Here is a 20,720-nt window from a genome sequence, read left to right as displayed (position 1 = left end):
ACCAACTAAGCCACCCAGGCGCCCAGAAGTCTAGGTTTTTATGTGAAGCCTTCCCGAGTGAAATGCTGACCACAAAGCTGCGTTAACAACGCCCCAGTGCGCTGGCAGATCCAGATGCGCCCGTGGCTGTGTTCACGATGTTCGGGGGTGAAGGCGGGGGCTGAACTCGGACAGCGGGGCGCCGTGCTGCGGACCCCAGAGGCAGAGCCGGTCTGCTGGGGACAAGGGAATCCAGTGTCCCCCACTCAGTCATGCCGTCCGAGCAGACGCCTTAGCCCGTCTACACCTGTTTCCTTAGCTGTAATAGTCACCTCTGCCTCAGGGCCGTTGTGAGGATTAAATGCTCCTAGGTCCGGCGCACTAGAAACAGCACGTGGTATCTACCGCAGAGACCCGGAGTTAGGATTTGGAACTTCAGGAGTCTCACGTACACAGCTAGTGTTTTGTCCTGTTAATCCTGCTTTATCTAGTCGTAGCTGCTCGTGGGGTGCTTACGTGTGCTAAGCGCAAACATGAGCTCATGCCATCCTCAGCCGCCGGAGGAGGTGGGTGCCGCTATTCTCTCTGCTGATGGGGAAACTGAGGCACAGAGTGGTGACGTTGCTTGCCCCTGGTCACACAACTGGGCTCCCATGTCAGGGTGCCTGTGCTCCTAGCATCGTCCCCCGGTTGGCGGGTGGCTGTTGGGGGGCAGGACAGGTGGCGGAGGGCTGCTGAGACTTGCGGAAGGTCCTGGTGGTGGCTTTTCCTGCGCGGCTCACCTGTCAGGGGCAGTGGTCCTCGCTCAGGCCCTGCCAGCTTGAACCTTCCCCCGGCTACGCCGCCCCGTGGTTCCGGGGCCCCTGGGACAGCCTTGCACGGGCATCTGGGGAGCTCCCTGGGCAGCAGCCAGTTCTCCCGGCCGCGAGGCACCGCTAGGAGGACAGCGAGGCAGCGACAGGGAAAAGGTGTGGAGTGGTGACAGTCATCTGGGACAAAGCTCAGGATTGTTCTGGAGTGAAGGAAGTGGGGTGTGTCAGCCCCGCCGGGCTTGCTTTCCACATTTTTGCAGATTTTCCCGATTTTGCAGATGTTACAGACCCAGCGTGGTGGGTGGGATGGTGAACCGGGTGTAACAGGGCGCGAGGTCACATGCCGGCGCTGCCCTCTCCTGGCCACCCCACCTGGGCCTCAGTGTTCCCACATGTCACATAAGTGACTTGGATTGGGACACCTGAGCTCCCAACCGGGCATGATTCCAGAATGCTACTTCACTCGAACATGGGAGAAAATGGGGCCTGTGAACGGCGGCGGGGAGTCTCATTATTCGATGAGCAAATGATTTTTTAAAAGATTTGTCAGAGAGACACACATGCACAAGCAGGGGGAGGGGCAGAGGCAGAGGGAGAAGCAGACTCCCTGCTGAGTAGGGAGCCCAATGCGGGGCTCGATCCCGGGACCCTGGGATCACGAGCTGAGCTGAAGGCAGACGCTTCACCAGCTGAGCCCCCCAGGCGCCCCTGAGCAAACGATGCTTAAGCAGAGCCCGGTGGGAAGGGCCCAAGGCCCAGCCGCACTCTTCAGAATTCTGGCCCCATGGCACCAGCTGCCCGAGGCTCGGAGACCCATTCTCTCCCTTTAAGGAGTTTGCCCGGAGTTGGTTTTAAGGATCCACCAGCTCCAAGCCGGGGCTTCTGGAGGTGACCGCCGCCCTCGCTCAGTCCCTCAGTGTAGCACCTGCGGGGAGACGCTGACTTAATGTGAACGTTTTTCAGACTCCCGAGAGTAGGTGTAGATGAAGGGTTTTGTAGAGATTCACCATTTGAAATCCCCGGAACCCCAAGGAGACTGCATTTGTCAAGAAAAGGATCGCATCTTTGTTCACCCTGCCTTGGAATTCGCATCTTGCATTCGCATCGGTGATGAATGCGGGAGCAGGCCCCGGGGTTACGTAGCACGTAGAACAGTGTACGTGGTGGGGCGCACGTGCGTGTTACAGGACGGCGTAGGAGAGTCTCAGCAGGGTCGGGGAGGGGGAGCGATTTCACCAACTTCTACAGTGGACGGGTCATCGTGACCTTCGCCAGGAGCATGGAGTGCGCTGTGGTGATTTATGTTGAGTCATTGGTTTCCTTAGTAATTCTGTATATTCATGCTTGCTTAAAAAAAAAATGCTTTCTAAAGGGTGCATGAACTTCCCCGAATGCCCAGAGGTCCCAGGCGCCCGAGACCTGAACCCGCCCCCCTTCCCTGCGGCCCCTGACCGGTGCCCCTCCCGCCCGCAGCCTTCTCCCAGATGGTCATCAGCTTCTACTACGGGGGCAAGCTGGTGGGCCAGACCACCACCACCTGCCCCGAGGGCTGCCGCCTGTCCCTGGGCCAGCCGGGCCTGCCGGGCGCCAAGCTGTACGGCCCCGAGGGCCTGGAGCTGGTGCGCTTCCCGCCGGCGGATGCCATCCCGAGCGAGCGGCAGCGGCAGGTGACGCGGAAGCTGTTCGGGCACCTGGAGCGCGGCGTGCTCTTGCACAGCAGCCGGCAGGGCGTGCTGGTCAAGCGGCTGTGCCAGGGCCGCGTGTTCTGCAGCGGCAACGCCGTGCTCTGCAAGGACCGGCCCAACAAGCTGGAGCGCGACGAGGTGGTCAAGGTCTTCGACACCAGCCAGTTCGTCCGAGGTGGGTCCCGCCGTCGGCGTGCCGCCCCGAGCCTTCCCGTGCGCTCTGTGCCGTCGGGGGGGGCCCGGTTCCGGTCCAGCTCTGTGCGTGCTTGCCCAGCAATCCTGGTGCTCCTCCATCAGACCAGCGGCGTCGTGGCTCCCTGTGGCCCCAGTGCTCTCCCAGCTCGGGGCGGGTCTCCTGCCACCCGGCCTGAGAACTCCCAGGGAGTGGGGGGCAGCTTCCCTGGAGAAGCGAGGTTGTAGAGGGGGGCGAGGTGGGGTGCAGGGGAGTGAGGCCGGGAGCGGTGGTCAGCTCCCCCCCCCCCGTGTCCTCCCAGAGCTGCAGCAGTTCTATAACAACCAGAGCCGGCTTCCCGACGGCAGGGTGGTGCTGTGCTTCGGAGAAGAGTTTCCAGATATGACCCCCTTGCGCTCCAAACTCATTCTCGTGCAGGTAAGATCTCCCGGCCCACTCCTCGGGACTCCGTTTATACTTGGGCTGCAGAACAGGCAGCAGGCCCGGGGGAGACCTCCACGTGGGGCTCGTGGATTCTTGCCGCCTCTAACAATGTGTGTTCTCCCCCTGCCTTGTTTAAGTCAAAACCCCCTTTCTAGCAAGGTTTAATTGCCTCAAGGTCTGAGAGACAGAATAGACTTTTCAAGCCCTTATTTAATCTAGTCAAAGGAATGAAACTCTAAGGGTGGAATTCTGAACACTGGCTACCAGGTTGGGACCGTAGACTTTGCAGCAATACCACTTGCCCTTCCCTTGCACCTGCCCATCTGGGACTCATGTGGAGGTTCTCAGCACTCCGGGTAATCAGAGAATCTGGCCAGGGTCCGAGACTGTCCCACCGCAGCTCCTACCTCCACGTCTGACCTGTGCCCGTCCCTCTAGATCGAGCAGCTCTACGTCCGGCAGCTGGTGGAAGAAGCGGGGAAGAGCTGCGGCGCCGGCTCCCTGGTGCAGCCTCCTGAGGAGCCCCAGCCAGACCAGGTCTTCCGGATGTTTCCAGACATCTGCACCTCACACCAGAGACCTTTTTTCAGAGAAAACCAACAGATCACCGTTTAAGCCTCTCTCTAGGGCACCCTGTCCTGCCTACACCTCGTGCTTCATTATTACAATTACTGTTGTAATTATTTAAGGATGTGGATTCCTGTGACCTGGGGTGGGATGCTTCACTCAGCTCTTAATTCAGTAAGGGCGTTCCCTGAGGACTTGACCTTTATACCCGAACAGGAGAACCATGACTTGACTCTTAAACGTTGAAAGGTGCGCCCAAATGACCTGGATGCTGTAACTATAACCTGTGATTCAAACATTTATTTCCCCTAATTATCATTAGTTGCTAGATTCTTTCAGCATTTGGGGATAATGGACATTTCCAAAGACTTACCCTTCAATTTTACTAGCTCATAGCTGCTTCCTGGAAAAAGATTTGGAGAAGATCAACTTGTCAGAACAAGGCCGCTTTTTGTCTCTACCTTGTGTTAGAGCGGTAGATTCATGATTTCATACGCTTGATCGATGTGGAGTGTCTTTACTTTTTAAACATGTTAAGATGCCGAAATACTTAGATAACAGTCTCCCTTCAGCAAGAGAAAGCAAAACGCCAGGCTTGTTAGGGGAGTGGACACGCTGCCTCGGATTTCCTGCCAGGCGGGCCTGTCCAGCACCAGATGAACTGGTGTGTCCTCACCTGTGGGCCTTACTGCCAGGAATCTTAGAGCTAAAATTTTCACTTCTATAATTAAATCATTCCCAGATCCCTTGCTCTTTTCTTCTTGCTAAATGGTTTTGACCTGTTTTAAAAATATGCATACTTTTACTTGTCCTATTGTAAACTGCTTTGAATTTTTTTTTTTTATAAAGTGAGCAGGCTATAAACCACAAATTCAAAAAGTAATGGTAGATTGTACAAGCATTTTGTGCCTTCCATTCAGCGAGCCCAGAGCCCAGGCGGTGGTGGGGAGAGCGTGGCCGTGGCTCGGGCGTATCGGAGAGGATGTCACCAGCACCTGTCCTCACCACCCCGGTCCTGGGGTGGATGGTGGCAGGGACAATGCCTTCCCCCGCCCTAGGACTCCCTGAGGTTCAAGGTGGCTGTGGGCCATACCCAATTCTACTGTTCAAGAGAGTCCTGTACTGAGACTCCCGAGGGGACAAGTCCCAGTTTTAGCCCCCGAAGAACTCAGGCTGTTCGCTAGCAGAGACGATGCATTCACTACCCCACGCGTGTCAGAACGGCAGGGGCAGGTCAGCCTTCCTGCTGGCCGTCGGTGCACGCGACACATCTCCACAATGGCTCCAAAAACACTTTCACGATTAAAAAGCACCTCAACATTTTTTTCTGGGGAAAAGTATTTTGCTCAGTTGGGGTACCTCTTCCCTGTGTCTGGGGTGATGTGCCAAGACGGGCGGAGGTGTGTGCCGTGGGCCTGGGAGCCAGCTCCACGCTCAGTGGGGACCCCAGGCAGGGCCGGGGGCTCTCCTTCCATGCTCTGGGGGGTGGGGAGAAGGATCCTTGTCCCATTTCTCCTTCATAACCAGCCTGGCCACCACCGGCCCTCGCTCAGTCTCACCTGAAAGGGCAGGAAGGGGCCTTACCTGTCAAGGTGCACTTCGCGAAGAGGGAGAAGCTGGGGTTTGGGGAACAGGATCGCTTCCTGGCAGGCTCGTAACCATGAGTCTAATTTAAAATCCAAGCCTAAGAACCCCTGGTCACATTCCCCGTGGCCGCGTCCGTGAAGATGACGGAGCAAAACTTTGTCATCGTAGGTCCCTTGCGCTGTGTTTGAATCCACCTGAAAATACAGGGAAATTCAGCAAAAGTGGCTTTGGCCAACAAAGGCAGCATCACATTGTTAAGGATAACAGATCTGTGTTCTGAAATTATGTCCGAACAGTGGGTTTTGGTGTCTAGCTCAAACAAATGGTAAAACATAGATCTTGAATATGCTAAATGAATATTTATTTTTGTACCCACTTAAAACGTATATTGATCTTTTTTGTTCTTTATTAAAATGCCCTTTTAAAAGCTGATTCATGCTCTGTGTTTTCAGTCACTGTAAAATGTTTCATTTAGGGGGAATTAAACAGTGCTGCAGTGTGAGTTTAAGGATTTTTTGCTTGTTTTTCACTCATCCCCAAAACAACAGCAAAAAAGTAGAGAGGCTTGCAGATCATAGAGAACCTTCTGGAGAAAAAGGGCATGCTAGGTTTTTCTGAAAGTGCAGGGGTCCCTTCGTATGTGTTGTGAGGAGTGTGGAGGGAGGAGGAGGTTGGTGGGGATAGGCCTGCCCTGGAAGGTGCTGGGACCCCCCTGGTTGGGTCAGCTGCACGTGATGGGGATGTGCATCTCTCCCTTCATAGACGTACTCACTGCGCTGGGTCCTTAGGGGATCCCAGATTGGTCATCGTGGAGGTTGCTTCATGGGACGTACCTGTTGAACAACCCGGGACAAATCAGTTTCAAGGGGGCCCAGACCCCAGCCAACCCAGGGGAGGTTCCCCACCATGCTCCACCTACAGGCAACGGGCACTGGGACTGTCTAGTCCTCCATGCGGAGATGAGGGAAGGCAGGCACGTCCCCGTGGACAGTGGCCTGTGGCCATTCGTGGCCCGGGACAGCTGAGTGTGAGAGGCTTTCTGACAAGGCCTGGCTGCAGGGCTTCAGCCCCCGGCTGGCTAAACCCCAGGAGAGGCGGCCGTTGGCCAATCGCTGGCTTTCTTAGACATCTCATGAGTCACACTAATTCCCGCATGTCGCAAGCAGAAACTTTGTTTATCAGCAAACCCTTTTCTGCTTGTGGATTCAGGGCCAAATGTGGAAACTTGAGGGAGTCTTGCTTCTTCCCAGAGCTCAGCACTCCTGTGCAGACCGTTGGCAGACCCTGCCCCCTCAGCTTCTCGAAGGAGAGGAGGGAGGCTGGGGTGCTCTCATCTGCGGAGGGCGGGGCTCAGGGACCAGAGGCCGCAGGAATAGCCAGGAGTTCGGAAAATGCTGTTAGGGCCCCAGAGATGACCTGACCCTTGGGACGTGGGGCCTCCTCTGGACAAGTAGCTTCTGGGACCCAAGGGCAGCCAGTGGGACCCGGCTCATGAGACACTTGGTCAGACAAGTGGCCTTCACTCTTCGTATTCTAGAAACATTTACGCAAGTGAAGCTATTTCAACTGTCACTTGCTGAGCGATTGCCCCTTGGTACACTAACTTTTGCAAAATCCATCTGGGATGGAAAATTTTGGTTTTCCTTTGTAATGTCCAGATGGATGAAGATGCTGACCTCCTGGGGTATGCATCCCCAGGATCTGTCGGGCCTGGGGTCCTAGGGAAGTCCTCCTGGAAGGGGCTGTGGGCAGGCACCCCTGGGTGTTCCTGAGACACCTACTCTCCACACAGCAGCCATGCTGGGAAGCAGGAAGAAGTTATTTGTGTGAGTGATTCAGACTCTCCACAAGAGAAAGTTTTGCAACTCAACTACTCAGAAATATTTGGAAATTCTTTCTAAAGAATGATCTATAACTAATAACTGTAATTTTAACAGCTCAGTGGGCTGAGGGAGGAGGAGGGGTGGCTTCTCAGTGGAAAGTGGGGCTGTTTTTACTAAAAGCAGGGAGAAGCAGTAAACGTCTTCACCTGCTCATCTCCATCTTCCTCTTGGGCATGGGCACATTCGAGTTCTCGCTCATGGTAAGAAACTCACTGGAGCCGGCATTTTCCACACTTACTTGATCTGACGTGCCTTGCGAGCTGTCTGTGGGTACGCGGGGCCTCACGCGGCCCGACCAACTTCAGGCGTCAAGAGGAAAGCGTGCATAGTATTTCTGTCCTGCTTGGGCTGCCTTTCCATCTGGATGGAGGCTGCCAGGGATGGGGGGCCGCCCCTCACACCACCCTCAAACTTACATTTTGCTCATGGATTTTGCAGGTCACAACTTAGACAGGACGCAATGGAGTTGGCTCTCCTCCTGTTCCACAAATCTGGGGGGGGTCAGCTGGGAAGACTCACACAGTGGGGGGAGGGTGGAATCATCCGGAGGCCTTTTCATCCCCGCGTCCAGGGTCTGGGCTGGGGGGGGGGTGGGAGGCCGGGCGCAGCTGGGGCCACACGTGGAGTCTCCCTGTAGCTGGGGCTTCCTCACAACATGGCAGCCCCAGGGCAGTCCAGGGGACACAGGGGACGCTGGACGGTGTTTGTTGACCAGCCTCAACACCGTTCAGAGTGACTTGTGTCACGCTCCATTGACTGAAGCAGTCACAGGCCGCCCAGGCTGAGGAGCATGGGCAGGGTCCCCACCTCTCCACCAAAGGAGCGCCACGGAGCTAGCAGCCATGTTTGGAAACCATTGGGTGGGGCGAGGAGGGAGCAGAAGCATCTTCTTTGCTGCGCATCCCGCCTACACTTTGTTGAAACGTACTTTCTGCGCCCTCCCCGGAAGCCCTGGTTCCTTGAGCCCCAGGCAGGTAGGCCTTTCCCTCACCCCGCGGTGGTGGGTGCCTGGTCGTGGACACTCACCTTCTTCAGAACGTGGCCCTTCCCTTGGGAACACTGATCCCCAGCCAGGGCGTGAGGTGGGGTGTCACTGTGTGAGCCCGTCCCCAGCAGAGGGGAGCTTCTCGGCGGGGGTGAGAGCCTCGTGGGGTGTTTCCCTGACCCCTCCCTTCCTTCTGCTCCTTACCTCTCAGGCTGAGGCTGGGCCACCTTCCTCGCTGTCACCGCCGACGTGAGGCCTCTGCCAAAACGTGCTGGAGAGAACAGGAGACCGGACAAGAGATCAGGCCCTCGGTTGTGGTTTCTGTGGGGCCGGGCACGGCTGTAGCTGAGGGAATGGGGGCAGGTTAGGAGGGGCCCCCACGCCTCAGTTCTCCCACCTGCAGGCTGCTTGTGAGGGCCGCGTTAGCGCACGAAAGCGGCGTCGCACGGCGCTGGGCCAGCACTCAGCATCAGCAGCTGACCGGCGTGGACTGCCCTTCCCGAGGAGCCGGGCAGGATCCCGCGGGAGATTCGCCCAGGAGCAGAGCCAGAAACAAGGACGGACTGTCAGGAGTGTGTGTGTGGGGTCACGTCAGGAAGGGCCAGTGGGGCGAGGAGAAGCCCATGGAGGTGATCCTGCGGGGCTTGCGGGGCCAGGAAGGGCCAGGCACACAAGTCGGCGGGGCTGGCCCCAGGGGAGCGAGCCAGACCCGTGCCCACCTACCTCCACCGGGGCTGGCTGACGTGCTCCCAGGGGAGTGGTGACCCGGGCCTGGCCACCGGCCGTGTGTGCAGGGAGACAGGGCTCTGGCAGTCCGAGAAACCTCAGCCCCCGCCGCCGGGGTCCAGCCGCCGGGAAGGGCGAGGGGATGGGCTAGGGGCTCCATGGAGTGTTGTCACCTCTCAAAAGAGGGACACGTGCCGGGCGGCCCAGGGTTCAGCTTCCAGCTCAGGGCTTACTAGCTGTGTGTCCTAGAGAAAATCTCTTAAACTCTCTGTTCCTCACCACCTCCTCTGTAAAACAGGGGCAGTGATATCACCTACTGTGAGGATAAAGGGCTTACAACAGTCCCTGGCCCCAGGAAATACTAAAAAAAAAACTATCACTTATGCAATTCAATCACTTTAGTATTAAATTTTGATAAGTCTTAGATTTATTAGGTCTAAGAAATAATCTTACAGTATTATTACCTATAATTATATACAATATTTGCTAATTACTCAGTGATGTGATAAATTGTTTATATATTTATCTAATTTTATAATTATCTCATTAAAATTGATTTTATAAATGTAGTAATTATTCAATGATTATATAAAGATTGAAACTATGTTACAACTATATAAATAAGGAAATAATTATAATGCAATTGTTGATTATCCTGTCATTTCCTATTTATGATCTGCTCCTGAGCACAGGCAAGGACCGGCTGGAACGGGGGCCTGGCGTGCGGGGGGTGCGGGCAGTGAGGGGGTGCGGGGGTGCGCGGTCAGTGTTGGCAGAGCGAGCGAACGCGGGCGGGAAGGGCTGCGGGAGGCGGGTCCTCCAGGCCGCCCGGCACGTCGCAGGTACCCAGGGCACGTCCCCTCCCCTGCCGGCGCGTCCTTGCTGGGAAGTGCGGAGGAGCGGGAGCCCCCGAGGGGTTTGTGGGGTCAGACGAAGCACGAGGGTCCCTGCGAGGGCGCTCACAGACCCTCCGCAGCTCCGGTTTTCCAGGCAGAGCGCTCTAGGTGGAAGCTCAGGTTCGCCGCCCCCCCTTCCTAGACGCGCTGTTTCTCGCGGGAGGGGGGCCTCAGCTGATGTGGGGGGGCCCAGGAACGGACAGCGCGCGCCAGCCCGAGCGCTGGGAGTGCGAGCACGCGGCTGGCGCGTGCACGGGAGGCAGGAAGGCCTTCCACGAGAGCTGGGGTGGGCCGGCCGCGTGGGCCGACTTCGGGGCTCTCAGCAGTGAAATGAGGGGATGTGAGCAAACCTGAAATTGCCTGTGGTTGTGGGGCTACGTTTCCTTGGTCGGGGGGCGGGGGGACGACACTTCTGAGACAGGCCCTCGGTTCCAGGCTTTGCTCACACACGCATCCACCACCTGGTTCGTGGAAGGCGTGCTCCTCTTCTCCTTTTTCCAAATCGTAAGGACCCGAGGGAGCTGGAAAGAACAAAGAATCTGGAAAACAAACATCGCTCAGAGATAAGGCAACAGGGAGGGACTCTGCTGTTTTCTTGGAGAGCTCCTGGGGGCAAAAATCACGGTGCGTTGGGCAGCCCCAGATGCCCCCCTGCGTTCAGCATTTCCCTTCCCGTAGCACCTGCAGAAGCCTCCCTTCTGACCTCCCCGCTGCTCCTCCGTCCAAAACAAGCATTGAGCAATCGGGGCCAGTTAGAAATCCCGAGCCCGGAAATAAAGTGGCTGTTGCTTTGACGCCCTTGCACGTCTGTTCGGGGTCCCGACAGGGGCAGAAGCTAGGCTCGCAGGAAGCAGATGGCCTGGCCCACTGTACATTTCGGAATATTTCAACTGCAAGGCTGGCCGGGCTGTTGCATCACTGGGTCAGACGAGGGCCACGGGAAGGAGGCCAGGAGGGGAGAGGAGGAGGAAGGGGGACGAAGGGGGACGAAGGTGGGAAAAGCACCTAGTTCTCAGCCAGGTGCACCTGCAAAGGGCAGCTACAGGGGCTGAGGGTTCAAGTCCTGACCGGGTCGCTGATTAGCTGCGAGACACTGGGGAAGGCCTTCCCTTCTCCGAATTTCAGTATCCTTGGCTCGAAATGATCTGTCACGCCCACTTCACATGGCTGCTGTGAGGGTAACTGCCCTGTCCTCGGGTTGCTGTGAGGATGGCATGAGGTCATCCATGCCCGGTGCTCAGGCCCGGCCCGCTGCCCGAGGTGGCGCGTTGGGGCCAGGCTCTGCTTGTGGGCAGGTGGTGTGGGCACGACTGCGCGGACCACTCAGGGGGCGTAGAACCAGAGGGAGCAAAGGGATTCCCAAAAGGGCCTTCCTGCCCCCCGAGTGCCTCCCTGCTCGCTGCCCGGGAAGTGGACCTCCACGGAGCGCTAGCAGGCTCCCCCACCCTCTGGCTTCCAGCCGAGTCAGCCAGTGGGGGCCCCGGCAGGAGTCGGAGGGAGGAGAGAGGCCAGCGTGTGTCCACCCCAGTCTTCTCCCTGCATCTCCCCAAGTCAGCCGTGCCGCTCCCAGGGCCCTGGTCTACACGTGACTGGCCCTGAGCACCAGGAACCATTCCCTCTTCTTGTCCCTTTGGGGGCCACCTCCTTGGGTGGTGACAGCCTTGCCCCACCCGTCCTGCTCCTGCACTTTCTCTTCTGGTTCCCTGAGACCAGGGCTCAGCGGATCTGGCCAATCCGGCCCACTGCCTGTCGGTGCCAGCTTGCACCGAACAGGGCGATGCGCCCTGGTTTGCACGCGCCCTGTGGTTGCTCTGACACCACGGTGACAGGGGAGCATTTCCAGCAGACGCCGCACGGCCCCCAAAGCCGAAAACACTCACTGTCTGGTCCTTATCTCAGCTTTCTGGAGCAGCGAGCCGGGCTCTGCCTCCAACCGGCCGCACCGGAGAGACCGACCCTCCGCGAATCTCCCCAGGGCGCCCGGCTGCCGATCGTTTGATGACTGGCGTCACGTGCTGTTCACGCGAAGAAGTCCGCTTCCCCGAGTTTCCACGTTCCCGGGAGGAGAGGGTCCTGACATGCTGCAGGTGTCGACGACACCCCTCTTCTCTGAAGAGGAGAAGACCGTGGCTAGGCCCCCGATTGCACCCCCTCTAAGTGTGAGCTGAGGCTGTTCGGGGTGCACCTCGGGGTCACTTCTTCCTCCCAGGGCCGCAGGAGTCGGGGTCTGAGAAGCGTCACACATTTCACTGCGTGCGTGGCCCTGCTCTGGCCACCAGTCGGGGGCTCGCTCCTGGGGACATGCAGGTATCTCTGGTCACTGCTGGAGAGGTGAGGGCTGCTGGTGTCCAGGGGATAGAGGCCAGGTGTCACTCACACGCTACAGTGCACGGGACAGCCTCCCTGCCCCACAACTAGAATCATCCGTCCCCACTGCCAGCGGGGCCAAAGTGACGCCCTGGGGGAGACGCTGATCTTCACGCAGGAGGGACAGCCTCTGCTTTGCTCTCCGTTCAATCCCTAGCACATGGCACCTGCTCAAAGTTCCCGACGCACGAGAAAGCGTTCGCCGCTGGGCGGGCCCTGGGCTGAAGGCAGTATGTGATCCACGTTCCAGCCCGGGGCACAGGCTCGGCGGGGGGGGCTCTGAGAACAGAGGCAGGGCACGTGGTGGCAGGGGGGCGCTGGCCGGGCCCTGATGGACAGGGAGGACGGGGTAGCTGGTGGGAAGGCGTCTCAGGCTGGGGCCCAGACGTGCTGCAGGTGCCAGGTGGGGGCCCCTCTGGAGGTCTGGGGATGCGCACCAGGGAGGGAGACACCAGATTGCAACAGCCGCGTGGCCCAGTGAACGCTGCAGGACTTCCAGCCAAGACACAGTTTACTCAAGAGCCTGTCCTTCGGAAGTTTCGGGGGGGAAGGTGTGGGACATAGGCTGTCCTGAAACTCAAGGTGATTCCCTAAAGTGTGCCTTTCGTTTCCTGAGCGTGATGCGGGGGCTGGGATCACTTCCCTCCGTCTCAGGCCTGCAGACCTGGCAGCACCAGAGCTCGGGCCCTGCCCCCTCCGCCGGGGTCATGGCCGCAGGACTCGGTTTCCCCCCGGCAAATGGGTGGGAAGCCACAGAGAGAGGGTGCTCGGGGAAGGGGCCCTGGACCCCGCACAGTGAGCCCGGGGTCCCTGCACTCGCCTTCGCGGGCTCCTGACCTCGCCTGCACCCCACCGATACCCTCCTGTCCCCACTGGGGGGGGACGACGTCGGCTGCAGGGACAGCGCTATCCGGACTCCCCGCTGGTCTCTATGTGTTTACCACCCACGCACACAGCTCTGGTGGGGAGTCACACAGGCGACTTACACGCCACGACTTCCCATGCGTGTGACCGCACTCACTCAACGTCGACGGAGAGCCGGCCAGGTGGTTGTGCTCCCCGGGTCTCACCCCCCGGGCTGTGAGCACACGGGGACCCCCGTCTCCTTCCGTGGCCGGGCGCTCGGTCGGGCTCCACGGATGGCATGGCGTGCGCGGGTGACGCACGCACACACGGCAGAGCTGGGATTTTGGGGTCCCTGCGCGCTGGCACACGGCGCCCACATTCCTGTGCGAGCATGCGCTGCTGTCCTCACCCTACCCGCTCTCAGGCCCACACGGGACACTGGCCCCGGGGCAGGAGGGCTTTGCTCTGGGAGCTGACGACACGGAGGGTCAGGATGGCAAGGGCGGGAGGGGAGAGGCGGCGATGACCCCAGGCAGCAGCTGTGGCCTGTCCCGCCCGGACTCTGTCCTCACTCACCAGCTCCGACGGCACCTCCGTGAGCTCCGAGCCCCCAGGCGGCTCTGGTCCTCGTCCTGCCGGGGCTGTGAACGGAGCTGCTCCCGCGTGAGTGCAGGCGCCTGAGCGGACCCTCGCTCTCGGCTCCCGTGGCTGCGTTCCTGGGCGCACAGCTCCTGGATCACGGGCTAAGCCGATGTGCAGCTTTGTGCGGAAAAGGCCAACTGTCTTCCAAGGTGGCCGAACATTCTGCGTCCCCAGCAGCAGCGAGTGAGAGCCCTCGGGGCTGAGCAGCTTGATTTTCAAACCTTTGGTCCGTCTTGATTCGATGAGGTGAGTGTGGTTTCGGCCTCGGACACCAGAGTGGCATCCGTGTGGGTGATGGGTCGAGGACCCACCTCTGCTGCTCGCTCCCGAGTGAACGTGGACGGGCCATCGGCCACCACTGTAGTTGATAGCGAGTTTGGTAGAAGCCTCATCTCCCTTGCCCAGAGTCTTAGAAGGTTCCAGAAGGAAGGACCGTGAGGTAGACAAGGGGGAGGCCCCCACCATGTCTGTATGTTAGTGCTCAGAACGAACTTGGGAGGGAGCTCCCTTCATGGCGGGAGGCTCTTTGCAGATGGGGCTGGTTAAGGACCTGGAGATGGGGAGGTGGTCCTGGATGAGCCGGTGGGCCTAGCGTCCCCACAGGGTCCTGGAAGGAGGAGAGGAGGGGGCCAGTCAGGCAGAGAGACGGGAGGGCCACGGACCAAGGACTGCGGTGGTCTCTGAGGCTAGAGAAGGGGAGAGAACATTGTCCCTGGAGCCTCCAGAAGGAACCAGTCCTGCCGACACCTTGACTTGAGCCCCGTGAGACCTGCGTTGGACGTCTGACTTCCAGAATCTACGTGTGCGTGAGAGAACAGAAGAGAGCGAAGGTGTGTTTTCAGCCACTGGGTACGTGGTCGTCTGTACCACGGCCGGAGCAGACGGGAGGCCCAGGCCCAGCGCGGCCCACGGCCCAGGGTCCACGGCAGAGACGTGCTGCCCCCCCGTCCTCCTGCCCGTCTTTCTCAGACCTGCCTTCTCTTCTGTCCTTTCCCGTGGGTCCAGGGCCCTGACGGGGTCACACGGGAGCTGGGCTGCCCCAGCGCTTTGGGGACTTGGGGCGAAAACCCCAAGGTTGAAAATAGCTCTGTGCCCCTGTGTGGTTAGATTTCTGCTGCTTGGCCTGCTGTGAGGGCGACGGCTCGCACAAGCCACTTCCTCCTGACTCGAGGCTGCCAGCCCGTCCTCACGGGCATGCCCTCCTCTGCCATGCCCTCCGTGGCAGGTCCTGCGTGGCCAGCCCGGGGGGGGGGCACCGCCTTCCAGCTGTCCACGGGGACGGCCACCACACGCTCCCGGACCCCCAGGCCACGGCGGCTGCTAGTTCAGGCGACTGCTTTTCTGTGTGACTGTTACAGTCTTCCTCGTTTTGAGGTTAAAGTCAGTCCTTCCTTTCTCTGGTGTGAAAGTCAACCATGATGCCGTCACAGCGAAGACCATATTTCCACCCGAAACCACGGTGAGTGCAGGGCCTTCTCGAGACGTTCTCCTTAGCTTCCTCTGGGTTCTTGGGCTCGACCTAAAGGAAATTCTTAGTTGGAAAATCTGTACAACATCGGAGGCACATCGTGTAGATTGTGTGGGAGGGAAGGAATCATTTTCTAAACGAGGCTTACAATTTCTGTTTCATTTCAGACACGAGCGTTTCAAACAGTCCAAGGAGATTTTATAAAAAGCCCGTGTTCGCCGGGGAGACACGACCTGACCGTTGCCAGATAGGTGCCCGACTTACGCCCCAGCACATCGGTCGTAGGCGTTTGAGGGGTATTGGATGAAGGGACCACCAAAGGAGAGGCTGTGTGACTGGGTCAGCAATTTGAAAGCGGCCGGAATGTTCTAGAACTTACCCTCACACTGTCCCTCTAATGTGGATCCTGTGTTCTCACTCTGAACCACTCTGCCCATCAGAGGAGAGTCTTCTCGTGGCCGGAACACCTGCTGAATGGGGACCAAGACCGAGGGCCAGGCCGGGGCGAACTTTCTTGAGTTCTGGAGGAAACAGACAGCAAGATTTCGGCTCACGGGCTGTGCTGATGACGGCGAAGGCTCTGAGGGGAACGTGGTGTGTAGGGGAGGAGCTCTGTGTCCTGTGGACGAGAGGGTGTCATCCGGTTAGCAAGGGGACTCACATTCGTGGGAGACTCACATTTGCGGAGGACCACTCCTCTCCCCGCCCCTCCCAAGCATCTTAGCAAACCTTATTCCCATTGCTCAGACGAAGAAACCAAGACTCCGTGATGTAAGCAGATCGCCCAGGTCCGGGGGACAGACCAGAATTGGCCTCCAAGTTGGCCAGCGCCAGGGGCAGTGTTGTTCGACAGCGGACATCCGTCTCCCCACCTCTGCCTTGCTCGCAGAGCCCTGATTCTGTTCCGGCATCTACTCCTTCCCCGTGTGACTCAGGGAGAGGGTCCCCTTCTCAGACCCAGCCGTAATTCCTGACCCCTCCTATGACAGCGATGTCACCCCCTGGCCCCGACGGTGATGCCCACGCCGGGCAGACACCATCTGCAGGGAGGCTTCCGGGAAAAGTCTCCTCACTCCTTGTCGGCTGGAGGCCGGGGCCGGGGAGGTGACTGAAACGCGCCTCCCTCTTGCTGCCAGCCTGTGGGTGATGCTGATGGCAGGTGGCAGGGGAGTGCTGCCCCCTGCCAGCTCTAGGATTCCTGGTTTCTAGGGCAGACACCCCCTCGAGTCCGGAGTTTGCTCCTTGCAGCCCCCAGCATCCCGAGGCACAGACCTGGTCCCCTCTCCTCCCCACACGAGCTGGAGAAGCCCCAGATCTCTGCAGCCTCAGCCCTGCCACTTACAGAAATGGCCTCTCCGGGCCTCCCCCTGCTCTCCCATACTGCCCAGCTCCCGGTGTGGCCGGGGGGAGTGACGTACCACGTGCAAAGGCAGGCCCTGTCGGGCTGTCACCCCACCTTCCCGTGCCGCTAGCTCTGCCGCTCCCGGGGGACGGGCACCCCTCCGCTGGCTTTGCTCGTTCTTCCTCGATAGGTCTGGGCACTTTACATGCTGATGAGTTAGTCGGTGGTCGTGACACCAGGCCTTTCCGATCCGCCTGGGAGAGGGTGGCTGGGCCTCTGAGGACGGTGGTGCGGCCCGACGGGTCCTGGCCCCGAGCTCGTGGAGGGCCGGGCCCCGTGGCGTGTCCTCGTGGGACCCAGGCGCCCCTGCGCTCGAGCTAAGCCAGAGAGGAGCTTGCTGACAGGACGCCGGGGACTGGAGGAGGGGGCCAGAGGCCAGGAAGCCGCCCCTCGCTTCTTGGGGGCTTGTGTGCTGGTTTCGAGGCCCACCCAGCTGCAAGGGGGCCTGGAAAGCGAACATCCAGCATTTTCGGCTCCTGGCTCCGGGATGGGAGCGTCCCTCAGCAGCAGAAGGGCCTTGAAGGCGGGGTGGCCCAAATCAGACACGGATACTCTCCAACGTCACCAGCAGGTGTCCCATCCACACCGCCCGGGTAAGTAAGAGCGAACACCGTCCTCTACCTCCAAGACAGCTTTGTTCTGGGGTCTTGACGGGCAGTGTGTGGTCAGCAACGACTTGAACCAGGGGTTTGCCGTGTTTTTCTCTCGGTGCTCTGCTTTTGAACCCTGGAATTTGTGACCCATCCCTGCCGATTAAAAGCCTCTAGATAACCGCGAATACGCTGGTCAAGAGAGTGACCACTGCGGTGCAACCGTGCCCCCCGTGCCCAGAAACGTCTCGAGCGCTCCTGCCGTCCCCAGTCCCGTCACGGTCGAGGGGAACGACGCCCTGGCCTTCCTGCCGTTTCCTGCGGCCGTCGTGGCGGGGTTACGGCAAACGGAGCGGCTCAGGGCAACACAGCATATTCTCCTACAGTCTGGGGCCCCAAGGTCCGGCATCGGGGCTCCCGGGGCTCAAGTCAGGATCCTCTCCCTATTTTAAGGTCAGCTGATTAGTAACCTTAATTCCGCCTGCAACCTTAGTTGCCCTTTGCCATAGGCCGACACACGCTCGGGCTCCGGGGAGGGGGCCTCAGGATCCTGCCCACCACAGCGGACTAGGCAGAGCTCTCCCAAGTTCCAAGAAATGCACCTTTCCTTCTCTCGCCTGTCCCGTAGCTAATTACGGCACGCTCCTCTCCACTACACTCAACGTTTTCTCTCGCAGATATTTGGGTATTTAACGATCCCACGGATGCTCGCTGACCAGCCACGTGCCACGCCTGGGTCCACACCCACGAGTGAAACAGGCTCCTGTCCCGTGCAGCTCTTGGTCTCACGGACGACAGTTCGCACCTCTGGAGCGCTTCCTGTATCGCCGCCTCCGGCTGCACGACCACCTGGGGGATGACTGTCATTGTCATTCCTCTCTTACAGATGGGGAAACCGAGGCACAGCCGGTTCCAGGTCACACGGCCTGCTGATCACTGGCACAGCTGCGGGAATGCAGGGGTGCCGCACTTAACCTTTACTCTCCTCTGGTGCCCACTACGGAACATACTGTGAGAGCAAAACATTACGTCGCACGTCGGAGAAACATGGCGGCTGCCCGTGGGGGGCACGCGGCTCAGCAGCCCAGGCCGGCCCCCGCTCTCTGCGGATGTGGAGACTGGAGCTCAGACGCCATTCTTCTCGCGCTAGAATCCGGGTCTCCTGAACCTGGTGGCCTTGTCCTTCGGAGGCGTGGCATCCTACGGTTGACAGGGACCTCAGAGCACCTCCTCCGTCCCCAGGGCAGGGCTCCCGACCGCAGCACCCTGACCGCTGATCCCTCCCAGTCTCCGTGGGTCCATCCTACATCAGGATGGACTGAGCGTGGACTGGCTGCGCTGTCCCCTACGGCCGGTCCTCTGATGGCCGTCGCACGGAGTGGGGCCGCGTGCCCCCAGCCAAAGATCAATCCTGTGCCCCATCCGGGCCAGAATCTGCTCTCAAGATGGGGCCTGGGCATCTGAATAAAAACACCACCCCAACTTTAAAAGCCATCTTAGATTTATAGAGAAATTACAAAAATAGGGTAGGGGGTTCCCATTCACCCCCCAGACCCCCCCTTTTACTAGCACCTGCCCTTATGGTATGGGGCTCTGGCACAATGAGCGGACCAGAGTTGATCCGTTACTATCAGCTAAGTCCGTGTCTTATTCGGATTTCCTTGGCTTTACCTGACGTCCTTTCTCCGTCCCAGGATCCCACGCTGGGTTCGGCCGTCCGGTGTCCTGAGGCACCTCTGGGCTGTGGGTTTCTCAGACTTGCCTCGACAGCTTTGGGGAGCACTGGCCAGGCTGAGACTGCCCCTCAGTCTGGGTTTGTCTCGGGGAGACTGGAGTTACAGGTCGTGGACGGAAGACCCAGAGCTGAGGGGCCCTTCTCAACCCGTCCTGTCACTGGATTCCTCGCGGCGGATGCTGCCCTGGGCCGCCTGGCTGAAGGAGCGCCTGGCAGGCTTCCCTGCTGGACGGTTTTCCGAACCCCTTTCCGTGCTCTGGCAGAAACAAAAGGACGGGTTTCACCAGCAGAGCTCACTCTGGCTGGACTTCCCCGCCGCCTTCCCTCGGAGGGCAGGCAAGCGTGCATTTCAGTTGGGAGGAGATGGAATTTTTGAGTCAGCAAATTTGGGATTTGCCATCTTAGGTCTGTCCCAGACTTATCGGTCTGGGTTTTCTCAAACCAGAGCGTGAAACTCAGGGCCTGACCCTGCCGCAGGTGGACCACGGGGCCTGTCCCCCAGCTGGTATACTGTCTTCCAGGGCTGCCGAACAAACTGTCCCCGGGCTCAGCGGTGCACAACACCCACCACTTTGACTAACTTTGTGGGTCGGGAGCTTCGGCAGGGCTCAGCCAGCTGGTTCTTCCGTCGGGGACCCAGGTGGCCGATGAGCCGCTCCGGAGGGCCCACGGCAGCTTCTCAGATGGGGATGCGGGAGAGCTGGGCCCGCTGTCCCTGTGTGGCCCCAGGGCCTCTCCAGGAGGGCACATGGACTTCCTGCTTGGTGGCTCAGGATCAGGGCAGGTGTCCTGGGGGACAGGAAGAGGGAGCTAGCTGCCAGGCCCCCGCAGCTAAGGCCTGGACAGGGCCACAGGGTCATCTCTGCCTTTCCTACTGCTCGAGGCAGGCACAGGGCCCACCGGACTGAAGTAGAGGACACAGGCCCGGCCTTCATGGGAGGAAGGTCACTGTATTCCGCCACTGTTGGCGATTCCTGGCTTGAATACTTGAAGCAGCGGGGGAGCTCACTCCTTGATGCAGAGTGGGTGATTCCATGGCGGGGGGACTCTGGAGCAAAGTTTGCCTTTTCTGTTGACAGGATCCCCGCCTCCCTGCGGTTCCACATGTCTGTCTGGGCCTGTCCTCCTGAGCCCCACGGAAGCTGCTGCCCCTTCCCCGGCCAGCTCTGCAGAATCCCGCCTGAGAACCACGCTCTCTTCTCATGCAGGGCCCTGCCCTATCAGACGGCATGGACCTGCTCAGCTTGGTGGGAGCTCCCTGGATTAGCCCTTCCATCCCTCGGTGATGGCGGGATTGGGGGGCGGGGGCTCACCTCTAGGTGTGGGTCCGTGTGAGTCCCAGATCTGAAGAGACGAGCATCTGGCTACGTTTCCGCTCAGGCTGGTTCTGTTGGAGGTCAAGTGATAGAGTTTTTATGACTGACTGTTCATTTACTCCTTCACCTGCCACCTAGCTACCCATCCACATGTCCACCATGCACCCATCCTCCAACCATCATCCACTCAACCACCCACCCAACCTCCATCCATCCTCTATGCACCAACCACCCACCTCACCTCCATCCCCCACACCTCCATCTTCAATCCATCACCCCTCCATCCATCCATCCTCTATGAACTTAACCACCTACCTCACCTCCATCCACCATTCCTCCACCCACCACCCCTGCATCTGTCCATCCTCAACCCACACCCACCCCATCAAGGTGGTGCTGGGCTCAGGCCACAGGATCAAAGGAGTTGCCCTTGCCCTACTGGAGCCCACAGTGATTTAGTGACCGCACACAGTTCTGGGGGCTCCCTTTCAGAGCTTCTGAGACTTTGGGACGTGGCTAGCTCTCTCCTGAGTCTCCCTGGCTGCCGGGGACTGGGTAAAGATGATGGTTCAAGGTTGGACCAGCACATTTGCATTTTTTGCCCTTTTGGTCTGTTTT

At 59.2% G+C, this 20,720-nt stretch overlaps 2 protein-coding genes across 21 annotated transcripts in view; one reads left to right on the top strand and one right to left on the bottom strand.

Annotated features, from left to right (window-relative positions):
• IRF8 (interferon regulatory factor 8) overlaps positions 1 to 5,678 on the top strand; it is a 22,139-nt gene extending 16,461 nt beyond the window's left edge. For both annotated transcript variants that reach the window (XM_036101038.2, XM_036101039.2), the window contains exons 7-9: positions 2,265 to 2,651; positions 2,971 to 3,086; positions 3,531 to 5,678. In XM_036101038.2, coding sequence (XP_035956931.1) covers positions 2,265 to 2,651; positions 2,971 to 3,086; positions 3,531 to 3,707 — 680 coding nt within the window. In that variant the 3' untranslated portion in view covers positions 3,708 to 5,678. The remainder of the gene's footprint in view (positions 1 to 2,264; positions 2,652 to 2,970; positions 3,087 to 3,530) is intronic.
• Positions 1,311 to 20,720, bottom strand: LOC118541415 (uncharacterized). 19 transcript variants are annotated; one of them, XR_013444080.1, is made up of 12 exons: positions 20,418 to 20,714; positions 20,100 to 20,173; positions 19,368 to 19,575; positions 18,723 to 19,042; positions 15,789 to 18,511; positions 15,439 to 15,678; positions 11,617 to 15,110; positions 8,512 to 10,257; positions 8,319 to 8,385; positions 6,015 to 7,708; positions 3,500 to 5,440; positions 1,311 to 3,131 (listed from the first exon to the last, which is right to left on the bottom strand). XR_013444080.1 is itself a non-coding variant. In XM_078062464.1 (8 exons), exons 4-8 carry the CDS (start codon positions 7,554 to 7,556, stop codon positions 5,344 to 5,346), a joined length of 354 nt encoding a protein of 117 aa, XP_077918590.1. In that variant the 5' UTR covers positions 7,557 to 7,708; positions 8,319 to 8,385; positions 8,512 to 10,257; positions 11,617 to 14,741; the 3' UTR covers positions 3,285 to 5,343. The 19 variants fall into 19 exon arrangements, 1 of the variants encoding a protein (XP_077918590.1); XR_013444082.1 differs by lacking the exon at positions 1,311 to 3,131 and having other exon boundaries at positions 3,285 to 4,062; positions 5,244 to 5,440; positions 20,418 to 20,720; XR_013444083.1 differs by lacking the exon at positions 1,311 to 3,131 and having other exon boundaries at positions 3,285 to 3,672; positions 5,244 to 5,440; positions 20,418 to 20,720.

Source organism: Halichoerus grypus, chromosome 15 (genome assembly GCF_964656455.1).
Source record: "Halichoerus grypus chromosome 15, mHalGry1.hap1.1, whole genome shotgun sequence".
Lineage (NCBI taxonomy): Eukaryota > Metazoa > Chordata > Mammalia > Carnivora > Phocidae > Halichoerus > Halichoerus grypus.
Note: the sequence above shows the minus strand (reverse complement) of the source record. Positions and strands in the feature narration are given on the sequence as shown.

Bases quoted from the DNA above. Each gene is read 5' to 3' on its own strand.
- LOC118541415 (XM_078062464.1), bottom strand. The intron at 7,047-7,367 runs GTAAGTGTGGAA...CCTGCTTCCCAG, and splicing joins CGCAAGGCACGTCAGATCAA to CATGGCTGCTGTGTGGAGAG. The intron at 5,441-6,018 runs GTGAGTACGTCT...CTGTATTTTCAG, and splicing joins TCCCCTAAGGACCCAGCGCA to GTGGATTCAAACACAGCGCA.